Below are 13450 nucleotides of genomic sequence, written 5' to 3' on the forward strand. Positions count from 1 at the left end.
TAACTAGTAAGTAACAGGATTATTTTACATCAAACTCAAAAACCTACACATTAAAAGGAGAAGGTATAAGAAGAAAGGATTTAAGGAACACATTCTATATGGATAAATCAAGAAACCTGAAACACAAGAACAAGGGTTCTCAAAGTGTGGTTCCCAGACCAGGGACAGCATCATCTGGACACATCCTAAAAATGCAAGTTCTAAGACCCCACCCTAGACCTAAAGAATCAAGGATTCTGAAGAGAGGCCTGACAACCCACACATGATGCTGCAAGCTTTATCTATCATATCCTCTCTTGTCCCTCTACATAAAAATTTCTGGAAAAAATGCATTCAACTTGCATTTCCCTTATAACCTCTCAACTTCTAAACCCCCGGAACACTGGCCAAGTTCGTCTGTCGCATCACTAAAATGTTCCTTTAAAAAGTAACAAATCCTCGCTGACCTAACTGGCAAGGCCGGTGACTCTTCCTGGTCCTCATTCTCCTAGCCTCATCCCCCCTTGCTTACATGGACCTAATTTCTTGACTGCCATGGCACAATCCCACCCTCTGCCCACTCGACTTCTGTCATCAGCCCTACTCATCCTCATCCCACCCTCTCACTAGCAGCATGTTTCCAAGATTCACTCTTCAGTCCTCTACCCATCTTTCTCCAGTTACTACTTGGCATCATGAAGACTTCAAGAGCTGGCCGGGCGCGGGGGCTCACGCCTGTAATCCCAGCACTATGGGAGGCCGAGGAGGGCGGATCACGAGGTCAGGAGATTGAGACCATCCAGGCTAACACAGTGAAACCCCGTCTCTACTAAAAATATAAAAAATTAGCCGGGCGAGGTGGTGGGCGCCTGTAGTCCCAGCTACTGAGGCTAAGGCAGGAGAATGGCAGGAACCCGGGAGGCGGAGCTTGCAGTGAGCCGAGATCGCGCCACCGCACTCCAGCCTGGGCGGCAGAGCGAGACTCTGTCTCAAAAAAAAAAAAAAGATTTCAAGAGCTGAATATACACATCTGTACCCTAGATTTCTCTCAAAACTCACAGCATATTTTAAGCTACTTTATAACCTGCTTCCCTTGAATGTCCTTCAAGTAATGCCAGTAAAATGTTTCCAAAAGGGAACTTATTTCTCCAATCCCACTCCGAAAGTTCCTCCTTGAATGTTGGTTTCTAGTACTGGTTCCACTGACCATCTGGTCCCCTGGTCACTGGAGCCCTGGGTTTCCCTCTTCTCTAGTGACCACATCAGTGCATAGAGAAGTCAGTTCCACCTGGCATCCTGTTTCGTTCCTCACTCCCACCCCCATTTCTAGTGACACCATTCTCATCCAGCAACTTTCTACCTCTTCTTAAGCCCTACCTCTAGACTCTTACCTCTAAAAGTCATCACTGAATGTATCTCCCCCCATTCAAAACATGGGTAGGCTGCCCAGGCACAGCCCAACTTCCTATCTGGCCTTACCTCACATTTCTCCTCATATTGGTTCTGCTCAGCTCATCTAGAATGTTCATGATGCTGCAAACATGTCCCAAGTTTTCTCACTTCTCTTTGGCTCATATTACCACCTCCATTTCAACTATTAGTTTCCCAGTGTGTCTGTAATTGTCCTCCCTATACCTCAACACTAGAGCCAGTGTCAATTCCACCTTGCACTATTCATAATTGTCTCAGACGGAAGTTCTCTCTTACCCTCCTCTAAAGAATCAGACATTTGTGCGAATCACCCCTACTAAAGTTGAAACCCCCACAGCAGAAGTGTATCTGACACATCTTTTTGTGTGTACCATGCATGATACCTTGCATGACGTATGCACTCAGTAAATATTTGTTGGAAGATTAAACGACCTTACAAACCAAAATTCTCACTAAGAGTACCATTTCTGCCCATTAACTAACCATTAAGAAAAGCAGCCAAAATATAATAAAAACAGATAAACTTCACATGCGTAGCAATGTAGAGGGAATCAACTCAAATTGCCTATGATTTCTATTACTTACGGTACAACCACACCAGAATGATAACAAAACACTATCATGATAACTACAACTAAGAAAACCAACTATAACACATTTCTGAACTATAAATATGTTTTGGAGAAAGGAAACAATCAGCCCATTTAATATTAAAATGACAAGGGGAAGGTCTTCTATAAATAAACCTTTATAAACATTTTCTGCATCTTTGATTACAATTTTTAGCTCCTACAGGTGATAAACTATCTATGATTACAAAGGAAACTTCTTAATCTAAAGGAAACTGAATAACAGAATGTTCATTCCAAAACATTCTGTTTTGTCTGGAAGATACTCTCATGGCTGATCAGGAAGGTCAAGAAGCAGCCAGATGAATTATAATGTGGAAGACAGACTGACTACCTCAATTAGGGAAAAATAAAGTCTTCATTCCTGGAATGATAAAAAGTCACCGCTTCTCTATAGGAAAGAAGGGATGCAATTTCTCAAGCACAGTATGCATGAAAGACTTTCCAAAATGAAAAAAACACACGGAGAATCATTTAGAAAAATAGCTCTGCTGTAACCTAAAGACCCTGATACCTTTCACAGACTTGGGTGAAAGTCTGAATATAGAACAGAATCATCACAGATTAAGAAAAGAAAAATGTTTTTTCACAGACAACACAGATATGAGGTATCTTTATTCATCAATATGTAGCCATCCTTCAAGGTTAACATTTGAAAGATGAAGACTGACAATCAGTTATAAGATTGAGTTTATTGCTATGTTTCTCTATGTTCTCCACTTGGTTTCATTTTATCTAGTTCATGATTTCTTCCTTCAACAAGCAGAGGTATATAGAATAGGCATTTAGCTTCCATTCTATGCAAAATTGGGATACAGAAAAATAGCCAATCACCTAAGAAAAACGTTCTGAGATAAGAGTCCTGTACTTGTTCATTAAATAGCAACAACAACAACAAAAAAGATACTCATAGATTTTCTGGACTTTTGGGGGGCTTTTATAACTTAAGAGTTACTTGCTTTTATTTCTAAGGTCCACTAACCATCCTGACTGAACAAGTATCTAAATAGAACTCCTATCATTTGTGGCTTCAGATTTCACTTATTCATGTGAGCAGGAGGACGCAGCAACAAAAACTTGAATTAAGCAGATCACTAGAACCCTAAGGATGGGCCTGTGATGTTTACCGTGATTCCTTCCACAGTGCGAATAGAGGGGAAATTCCATATTGGCTATATCACACTGAGGAGGAGGGAGACTAAAAAGCTTTCTTCTAATGATTTTCACTATTCACAATTAAAAAGTTAATTCAGCTAATTTTAACATATTATTGGGACTCAAAAATATTCTCTCAGCCAGTAATTCAGCCACTACCAAAAACTGATATTAAAATAAAGGTTTTACTTAGTTATATCTTCCAACATTTTAACAAAACATTTAATTCACAATCTGTTATTTGAAATGGCAAAAAACACATCCATGGGGCTCACGGCTACAGGGAACAACCCAAAATAAACAAATACTGCTATTTCAATATTAGTGGTAAGGTTTTATTATATTGTTCAATAAAAGACAAGAGACTTTTAAAAAATCTATAAGTACTTCAATTAGGATTAATACTCAAACTAACACTGACAATTCAACTTGAAGACTAAGACCGGTGATTATATTACTGTACTGAGAAGCAACAGACACAAGTAAAATACAGAACACCACAGAAACATAGCCAGAGAAATCATAATGAAAACGCTTACTTTGACATGGCTCTGGGCTCCAAGGTTGTAGATCTCCGTGGGCTTCACTTCATTAATGATCTTCACAAGGCAGGTACTGTCAGTGAGATCGCCATAGTGCAACTTCATGTCTTCAGGATATAAAAACATACCATTAGATAGAGAAAAGCAACATAAGCTCAATTTTTTAAAATATCAAAATTGATGTGCATATCTGGAAAGTCTGAAAACCAGGGTCAAAATGGAAATGCTGTACTGATGGTTCTGGAGTAGCAGAATATAACTGTAATCTTTAACCTAAATAATAGAAAGATAGCTACATAATGCCTATGTCTGTAAAAGATTTTGGTAGTAAACTCAGAGAAACTTTTTTTAAAGCATAGTATCATGAACATACTATACAATAACATATCTTAGGGCTCCAGGTGGTTGTAACATGTGTTCTGTAAGAATGAGACTCAAAAAAAGAAAACATTGTGATAACATGTATACCATCTAAAGAAATCTGCAACACTGATGATGATGAAGATGACTCTGTTTTCTTTAGACACTTTTATCTAGTAATTTTTAAGTACCTTATAAACATCAATCCGTAGGCCCTGCATGAATGCCTGATGTGGTGACATAACTGGTTAAAGGACAACTAGCCTATTTGACCTCCTAAATCTAAACAGACCCTTACACTGACTTCATTATACAAGAATTTGACACATGTGGAAGGGTGATTTACTAACTTGATATTGTCATCATTTTTACATAATATTGATCTACATCTAGATCCAATGGCAGGCCTGCTCTGACTTTTGCACATAAACATGAGCTTCAAAGACAATGCACTTAATGACTTAAAGTGGAAAGCCTTTTACTGGAGACTACTGCACCATCTTCCTGATGCTGTCACTATCTATACAAGTAACCCAAACCTTCAAATATGCAGGGGTTGAGGGGTGAACACAAAACCATATATGGTTTACAAGCTGAGTGTATTGTCCTTGCTGGCTGGAAAAACTGGCCACATAACGCAGGCTGAACTTGGAGTTAAAATCCCTGTGTCCTGGTGCCAGCTCTGCCTTCTTCACAGTGTGCAACCTCAGAAAATTCATAACCTCTCTATCTCCATTTCCTCAACTATAAAATGCTCTCTGGGTCTCCCTATCCACCTCAGGAGTTGCCATAAGTTCAAACAAGAAAACATTCGGCTTGTGCTATATAAACTGTACAGCTACATACAGACAAATTAACAAAAGCAGCAAAACAACTGCAAATACTGACAATGACAGTAATTTGGAACATTTTGATTGCCATTTATTTGGGCCTATCTTCACAAATCATTTTTTAAAATAATTAAATGTACAAAGATTGTTTAAGTTGATTAAATTGGACCAAATATAAAAAGTGGGTCAGTGCACTGTAAGTATGGAACTGCTCTTACTTGAAGGAATAAGGACACCTGCAGAGGGGTGATCAAAGGCATGCCCTTCCTTGGTCTCTCTAAGCCATCTACTCCACAGCCTTCTAACACCCAAACCATCGTGACACTATGGCCTAAGGCAGTGAGCAGAGAAGATTTTCAACATATGTAAATCGTATTCAGTGCAGTAATTCATGCATAAATAACTGTGACTTGTTGGGCACTGACAAAAATGATATTTGAAAACACCTTATCTGAATATAGGAACATCTGAAAATACGTTATAGAAAGAGATTCTAGAAAAAGAAAATCACTTACTTCCTTCAATGTGAGCCTGGGGATTCTTATACAGATGCTCAATTCGACCCGTATTAAATGAACTGGACCGCCGTACAATTCCATGGACCTGAGTTTTTACAGTGTGGAAAGATAAATGTGCAATGAGATAAACGACTTCTTTAGCTAATGTTTAGCTTTATGAAAAAAAATGATTTCTAAGCATCATTTTAAATTATTAGAAATAGTCCCACTGCTTACTTTCTCCCCAACCACTGTCCACCAGCTACCAACATCCTACCTCTGCCTTTCCCCAGTGATTTTACTGCCAATCTCAACAAACGTAATCAGGTAATTATGTGACTTCGTGCTTAGTTGTAGATACTCAAACATCTCCTTTTCCAAACACACACACTTACAGCCTAACTGCTGACAAAAATATCTCTTCCATTTGAAACTGAGGACAGACCATGTGAGGCCATATCGGTAAAACGGCGTTTGTAGCCTGCTTAACACAGAGCACAAGGCCATCACATCTTCTCAGTGTCCTCAGAGCTTGCATTCTGCATCTACTGTATGTATTTCTGGAGCCACAGACATAATCAGAGAGCAGATGTTATTATGCAGCTAAGTAGAAAAGACAGAAAGCTAAAGAGCATGGGTAAGAGACAACATTTATGTACTACTCGATTTAAGACCTAAAGAAAACTCAAATGAAGAGAGGATTTTTAAAATTTTTTTATCTTGACTTAACCATAGGTGGGGGGCGGGGTGAAAGTTGATAGAACAGGAATGTAATGCATACTTGCCTGATACTGAAGAAAAGACTATTTGTGTATGAAACATAGGAGAAATTGTTCCAGACCTGGTCCCACTTCCTTCTCATGTCAAGATTGCTCCCTTTGTGCTGCCAATGCTAACACCAGCTTATGTCACCAGCTGCCCTAGTTCCAGTTCTACTGGTGGCAGTTTTAATCCTTGACTTATTTTAGAAGTGTTCCTTCTTACGTTGAAAAGTTCATTTGCAGCTGAATATACTTCTATATTTTAACTCAATCGTTTCTATTTCAAACCAAAATTAATCCTTGGTATGACTCAAATATTCCAAATATGGAGGTAAATTATAAGAATATAAGACTTTCTTTCAAACAGAAAGAAATGTCATAATTTTAAATGGCATACATGAGAAATTGACTTCTGCAAAAGATACAACACACCCACAACTAATATTTCTGTTGGTGAGCTGCTTTGGGAGAAAAGCACTCATCAACATTATTTTCCAAAAGAACGAAACCCAAGAGAAGTTAGTAAACATGAAAATATTTTGGGAAAGGAACTTCACAAACTTGGTTGACATTTGAGGAGGCAAACATTCAACCTTAGGAAGCATTAAATTGAGATCTGGCTATACATACCTACTTCCTAATTTAGACATGGAGAAAACACTAGTATTAAGCTTATCTGTTCTACTTCATGATCTCCAATTTTTCAGGTTGCTAGTTAATTGTAAAGTTGAACTGCTCTACAAACTCAATTTTAACAAAAAGTATGTATTTCACATATATACTTATACATAGCAAAACTTGCGTTTACTATCAAAGTTACTTCTGAAATAGATTTCTCAGATGTAAATTCTGTTTTATTAAATAGAAAAGAATGTCTATGTTCTAAAAACAGTAATTTAACTTTGACAGTGAAAAGAATAACAATAGTGTTATTTAGGCTATCTTCTCTAGATTGCTGGATTCTGGGGAAGTCACATATTCCAGCAGCCCAAAATATAGAGAGATGCCATTTATTAATATGTATTCATTACATATAAATACAAAAAGCTTTGACAAAAATATGAAATGATTTTGATGCATTCCATGTGAAATGCAGACAACTACACGAAGTCACAGCCAATCACAACCAAGACTTTACTGTCACGTTAAAAATCAAAAGCATTAAGCACTGGTTGCTTTTTTTTTCAATCAAGTGTTTTAATTTCCTCTAACTCCCACCATTTGGTATGTGTACACACGGAAAGAAAGACCTGCCAAGTGCTTAATCCATGACAGCAGGTATTATTCTAAGAACTAATGAAAGCTAGGTCTGTCTGCTTCTGAGACAGGTGAAATACAGACTTCAACACAAGCCAAAATGTGTGCAAACTGCATAATCTAGTTAAGAATTTGAGATTAGCGGCTTTCTCTTTACAGAAGGGATGTAGATAGAGCTTTTTGTTTGTTTTTATAAGGATTTTTGGAGAAAAAGATATGAGGTATTAGGAACCAAACTGAAAAGATAAAAAAGCTGAATCTGGCTTATATAAACTTAATCAAAATCATTACAAAATTATAGTAGTTCAGACACAAAATATAATTCTGAAACACTCAGGTCTTATAATAAATGAAAATGAGTTTTTTGACAAATTTCATGTCCCACTTAACAAGGTGATAAAAAGAAAAATTTCAAGTTCTTTCCATTTAAAACAAAGTTGGTTTAACTTCAAAATCCACAGTCAGATCAGGAAAATAACAGAAATGCTTTATTATTTATTAATTATGATCAAGAAAATGGAAAATTATTATCACTGAATTTCAAATTCTTAGTGTCTAGATTTCTCTTGGAGGCAAGGATGACTCCCAGGGATGGTTAATGTCACTCACCTTTTGAAAAGTACAGATTATTTAAGTAATATCAATAGTTAACACTTACACAGCAATGATCATGTACTAGACACTGTTCTCTGTATGTATTAAATGACTTAATCATCACAACAACCTTACTATAATAATACTGGTCCCATTCCATGAATGAGAACATTGCCTGAGAGAACACAGCTAGTAAGCGGCAATGTTAAAGAACATAGACTCGGTCAACCCTGCCAACACTCAGTAGAGTTTCAAAATGAAATCCATAAAAGCTTCACCTTTTTTCTAATCAAAGTATAAAGGCTTCTGGGATAACAACCCAGAGGAAAAATAGTTGAAGGATTCTCATAGATTAAGAAAGAAGAGCAACTCCATGTTCTAACAAAAAATCTCCCAGAGATAACAATCGGACTATCCCTACATCCATTTCTTTTCTATGCTGATCCTTCATGTCACAATTTACCTATTATTTATTTTAAATTCTGATACATTGTGTTGTAGCTGTTACTAAGTTATTCAATACAGATTTGTCATATAGTCCCAGATTTTAGCTTTTAAAGGGTTCAACATTGTCTTTACTTCTCTGGTTTTCCTCTGTACTTAGTGCAAAATGGGTACAAAAGTGTGCTGTTGGTTTATCTGCTAACAGTGGTGCTGGAAACACACTTGGAACTAGAACGCGCTTTCATAAAAAGCTTCATTTCTGTCAATCCTCCGTTTTCCCTTATGACAGGAAGAAATGCAAACAGCTCCAGCATTCTAGGCAACAGAACATGCCTGCTACTCAGGAATGCTGATTAACGAATCCAACTAAAGAGCCGATTAAAGATCCGTGTCCACTGGCTTGTCCACATTAGACCGCATGTCACTCTGCCAGCTCCGTATCAATAAGCCCATGAGTCCCACAGAACTCCACTGGGCTAAGCATTTTCCACGTACTGTCTTATCTAATCTCCACAACCACCTCCGGAGATAGGTGTGCTTATCACCCCATTTACAGAAAAGGCAACTAAGTTTCAGAGGGGTCGAGTGACTTGCACAGGGTCACGGAGCCTGCAAGTGGCAGAGGAAGAGTGAGACACAGGTGTCCAGTGCCCAGCCTGAGGCTCCTTTGCCACAGCGAGCTAACCACCTTGTCCACCCCTCTGGCTCTGTACTGACAACAGGGATAAAGGAGAATGATCCTCTGCACTTCAGCAATGTGTAGGATTAAGTGTATAAAGTATCAAAGAGTGATTGTCCATAAAACCCAACAATTTTTGGGTTTCCTCATTATGAGATGACACCTTTAAGTAATAAAGAATGAATGAGTGTTACATCCATTCTCCTTATGCTCTCCTTAACATTTAATCCTGAGCAAAATTCAGGCAACAACATTTAAACCTGTCATTTTAAACTTCTAAATTAAGGCTTTTCTCAGTGAGAAGTAACCCTTCACTTTTTCACTTCAAACGGTTCATTCAGAGATGTGGATTTCAGGGGCCCCATTTGATGGCGAGGCCCCACGGCTTCAGGAATCTAAATGTGCGTGAGGTGATACAAAGTGATTAACCATAACTAATCAGTCTGTTAGTATACGCTATCGCTTTTCAAGTCATCCGCAAATGCCTATTTTTGCTTTAAGGCTAGCTAAGTTATTTGTACTTTCATTTTGCTTTTCTGATGGGAGAAAAAGTAAAGGAGTACGTCTAACTGCGCTACATGAATTCCATACACAGGGTTTGTTTTTGCCTACACCACCCATCATCACGACTCCACCAACCTAGCCCTGCCCTCCTGCACACTCCCCTCCAGGTGGCTGTGGCCTCTCCACATTGTCCATGCTTCCCAGTTTCAAAATGCACAATTGGCCTTACCACTGCTAACCAGCCAGTGTGCCTTGCTTTTCTAGAAAGAACAACTCAGCCTCAGCATCACGCCTCTTCTTCACAGGGCTGATCTGTTCCTGGTTTGTCCTCTGCCATCCCTAAGAAGGTTGTTTCCAGCTGTTCTGACCTTTGGAATATACCTCACACAAAGGCTAGATTCAACACGATACGTAACCCAGAGAAGCAAGGCCTCACAGATCTAAAACGTCTTAGGGTACCTTGTTCAACTTCATCATATGATTCAATCCATCACCTGATCTCATGTAAACCTTTAGTTGTGATGGTGTCTCTGTCTGTAGTACCCAGGCAAGCGATGTCACCCTGACTGGGGGCATGTTAGAAAGAACAGTTCCCAGAGCCCCGAACCAGCCCTTCTGTGTCTTAACAGGGCCTGATTCAGATGCACACTAAGGCTGGAGAGCCTGACGTCTCTAAGCATCCAAAATTGTTGCTGTTGACCACAACCACTGCCCCCCACCCCAAGTTCACATGTAATAAAATACATCCCTCTCTCATCCTACTTCATGCAATCTACTAATCCTATTCTTTTACTCATGGCCTTCAAAAATCAGGGATGCCGCTGATAAATCAGGAAATTTTCCAATGCAGCCAATTTGAAAAATTACTCTAACATTTACTTTGACGTAAGCATAAAAACATAAAGCCTGTGCCACCATCAGATTCCTCTTAATGGTTTATTCTCCAATTACACCAAACTCTTAAAATTGAGGACAGCAGCCTATTAAAATTGAATACAGTACGGATAAACACACTTACAGTCCCACAATATGCAGACAGCTCACATTTCCCCGGACTAGGAAGAGAATTAATTTCTGATTATGCTTTGTGGCTGTGTACTTTCCCGCTATAGTGTCAACCATGTTTCCTTCCATGAGTTTATGGATCTCTCTCTCCTAAACCTGTTTTCTCTCTCAACCATTGTTTCAGTGACAAATTCCTCCCATTAACTATGATTTGCCAAGTGGGCCTTCTATTGTCTTTTTGTATCAGAATAAAATCTGCTCTTACGATTTCAAATACCGCAAAAACATCTGCAGCTTATCAGGCAGTCCTAGACTCTTGTTACATCTATTTGCAAATCTCTCATCCTTCTTGTCTTCTGAAGTCTGCTAGTTCCTTAACAAGGGACACTTAAACAGAGATCTGCTTCTGTGCCTTTTCGAGTAACACTAACAGTACCACATGCTTGAGAATGGTTACCATCTACACATCCAAACTCGCTCTGTCACTGTCACTGGGTCTACCATCACTGCAGTGCACAGTCGTGCTCCCTCCTCCTCTGGACTAGACACAGGCGCTGCCTGTTAACACCACCCTCACCTCCAGTCTCAGCCCACCTTGTCCCCGGAAGAGCGGATCCCAACACTCATGTGGTTTTGAGCATCACTTCTGACATGCCACCTCACTCAAAATTGTTTCCTGTTGTGTTTCCATTTGCCCAAATTACACTCTTCACAAGTGCAGCAATTTCTGCTCCAGCTAGCTCCTTTCCTAGGTTCACTCAATACACAACATCACTAATTCCTCTCTAGCCACCAAACATCTCTCAGCTGGTCCCAAACATCTGAAACACAGTACGGGCATCTCTCTGCCAAGCTATTCCTTTTAATAGATATTCAGGCCTTAGGTTAATCTAGCCTGAATAAATATAGGTCTTTCTCTAAAACCAACACTTTGTACTACACATAACCTAGTCTAAAAGTCTCTGCTCTGTAGAATTTGTATTTCTTTCTCAATTATTATAGCAACTTATGCATATGGACATATGTATACACATGTACTTTCATAATTCCATTTGTTTTATTTCGATATAATTACAAAATGTAGCATTAGCTATTAGAAAAGGGTACAGAAGGTGCTAAACACATCTACTGTTACTTCTCCAAGTCTAAAAGTCAAGGCTCTCAGATTATGAGTTAAAAGAAATTAACTTTTTTTCTTCAAATAATGTTGGCATTTAGATGCCAAATTCTTTCCTGTTGTGTTTCCATTTGCCCAAATTACACATTTTTAAAACAATGTACCAACAATTAGAATAAACGGACAATCCTAAATTATTAATGTAAACATTCATAAAGCAGATCAGAGCATATGGGCCACTGTAAAGGTTTTTTTTTTTTTTTTCTGTTATAGCATGAATTTATATACGTGTATATATCTGAAAAACGTTCTTTAAAAAATTAAGTTGTACATACTTAGCACATCAAAATTAATATATAACTATTGTTTCTTTTAAAGTAAAGAGAAATGGTGAAGACAACGACAAAAGCAGCAAACCTAAAAGTTTCAGCTCCATAAAATATATGGTTGCCTTTTAGAAAGGAAAACCTCCAGGTATAAATTTTTCATTCGTTTGCCAACGATCAGCTTGGTTTTTATTGCTCTCTGTAATTTCTGAATTAAGTGACTTCACTGTGAGTAAGACTTTCTTATGAAACACATTACATCATAAATTAACCCGAATAATGTTACAGCTTCAGCTTGCACAGGCTGCTGCGTTATCGGAGAATGTGGGAAGTGTGCACCACAGCTGAACACTGTGAGTGCAGGGGAGCCACCAGTGCTCACCAGCAGATAAACAGCACAATGGGTTGGCAGGCTCACAAGCCCAGACACATTCTTCCCTGGATTCTGATTTGTTATCTGCGTTTCAGTGGAAAACACACTCAGGAGGACGGCAGCAGAGGAAGCATGTGGCCACCGCATGCGAGCAATCCCTCCAGCCTGCGCCTGCTTCCCATTGAGTCACCCACCTCATAGCCTTTCTCCAGCAGGAACTCAGCCAGGTAGGAACCATCCTGGGAAGAAAGGAAAAATTGCAAAACGTCAGTCTTATAGTGGTATAGAAAGGTGGTCGAGATGAAGAGCTTTGAGAAAAGCATTTAAAAGGCTACCTATAATGTCGATAGGGTGTTCCACTATACACAAAGCATTTTCACAAACAGTATTCATTTGAGCTCCACAGAAGACAGAGGATGAAAATGAAATCCAGGAAAGTGATAAGCATCAACAGACAGCATAAAGTTCCAGAATCAGATGGATTTGGGTTTAGGTTTTGCCACTTACTAGTTGTGTGAAACATGCAAAATATGGGGGCAGAATGCCTTGGTATCATAGCAACATAAAGAAATCTTAGTAATTCTGGGGGGTTGTTAAAAAAGATCATCGGGGGCCAGGCACAGTGGCTCACACCTGTAATCCCAGTACTTTGGGAGGTCAAGGCAGGAGGATCACTTGCACTCAAGAGTTGGAGACCAGCCTGAGCAACACAGTGAGACCCTACCACTATTAAAACAAAACAAAACAAAAAATTGGTGGAGATGGGGTCTCACTATGTTGCCCAGGCTGGTGTCAAACTCCTGGACACAAGTGTTCTTCCTACCTTGGCCTCCCAAATTGCTGATTACAGGTGTGAGCCACCATGCCCAGTCTAAAACATCTTTAAAAATTAGCCAGGCATGGTGGCTCATGCCTGTGGTACCAGCTACTTGGGAGGCTGAGGTGGGAGGATCATTTGAACCCGGGA

The 13450-nt window shown here is 39.1% G+C and overlaps 1 protein-coding gene across 1 annotated transcript in view; it reads right to left on the reverse strand.

Moving 5' to 3' along the window:
- Window positions 1-12806, reverse strand: part of GMDS (GDP-mannose 4,6-dehydratase) — a 544120-nt gene extending 531314 nt beyond the window's left edge. The window contains exons 1-3 of the mRNA XM_011984604.1: window positions 12678-12806; window positions 5442-5529; window positions 3734-3843 (exon numbers count right to left, since the gene is read on the reverse strand). Of these exons, the coding sequence (XP_011839994.1) occupies window positions 3734-3843; window positions 5442-5529; window positions 12678-12806 (327 nt within the window). The remainder of the gene's footprint in view (window positions 1-3733; window positions 3844-5441; window positions 5530-12677) is intronic.
- Window positions 12807-13450: the final 644 nt, after the last annotated feature.

This window comes from Mandrillus leucophaeus, unplaced genomic scaffold (genome assembly GCF_000951045.1).
Source record: "Mandrillus leucophaeus isolate KB7577 unplaced genomic scaffold, Mleu.le_1.0 Scaffold27, whole genome shotgun sequence".
Taxonomy (NCBI): Eukaryota; Metazoa; Chordata; class Mammalia; order Primates; family Cercopithecidae; genus Mandrillus; species Mandrillus leucophaeus.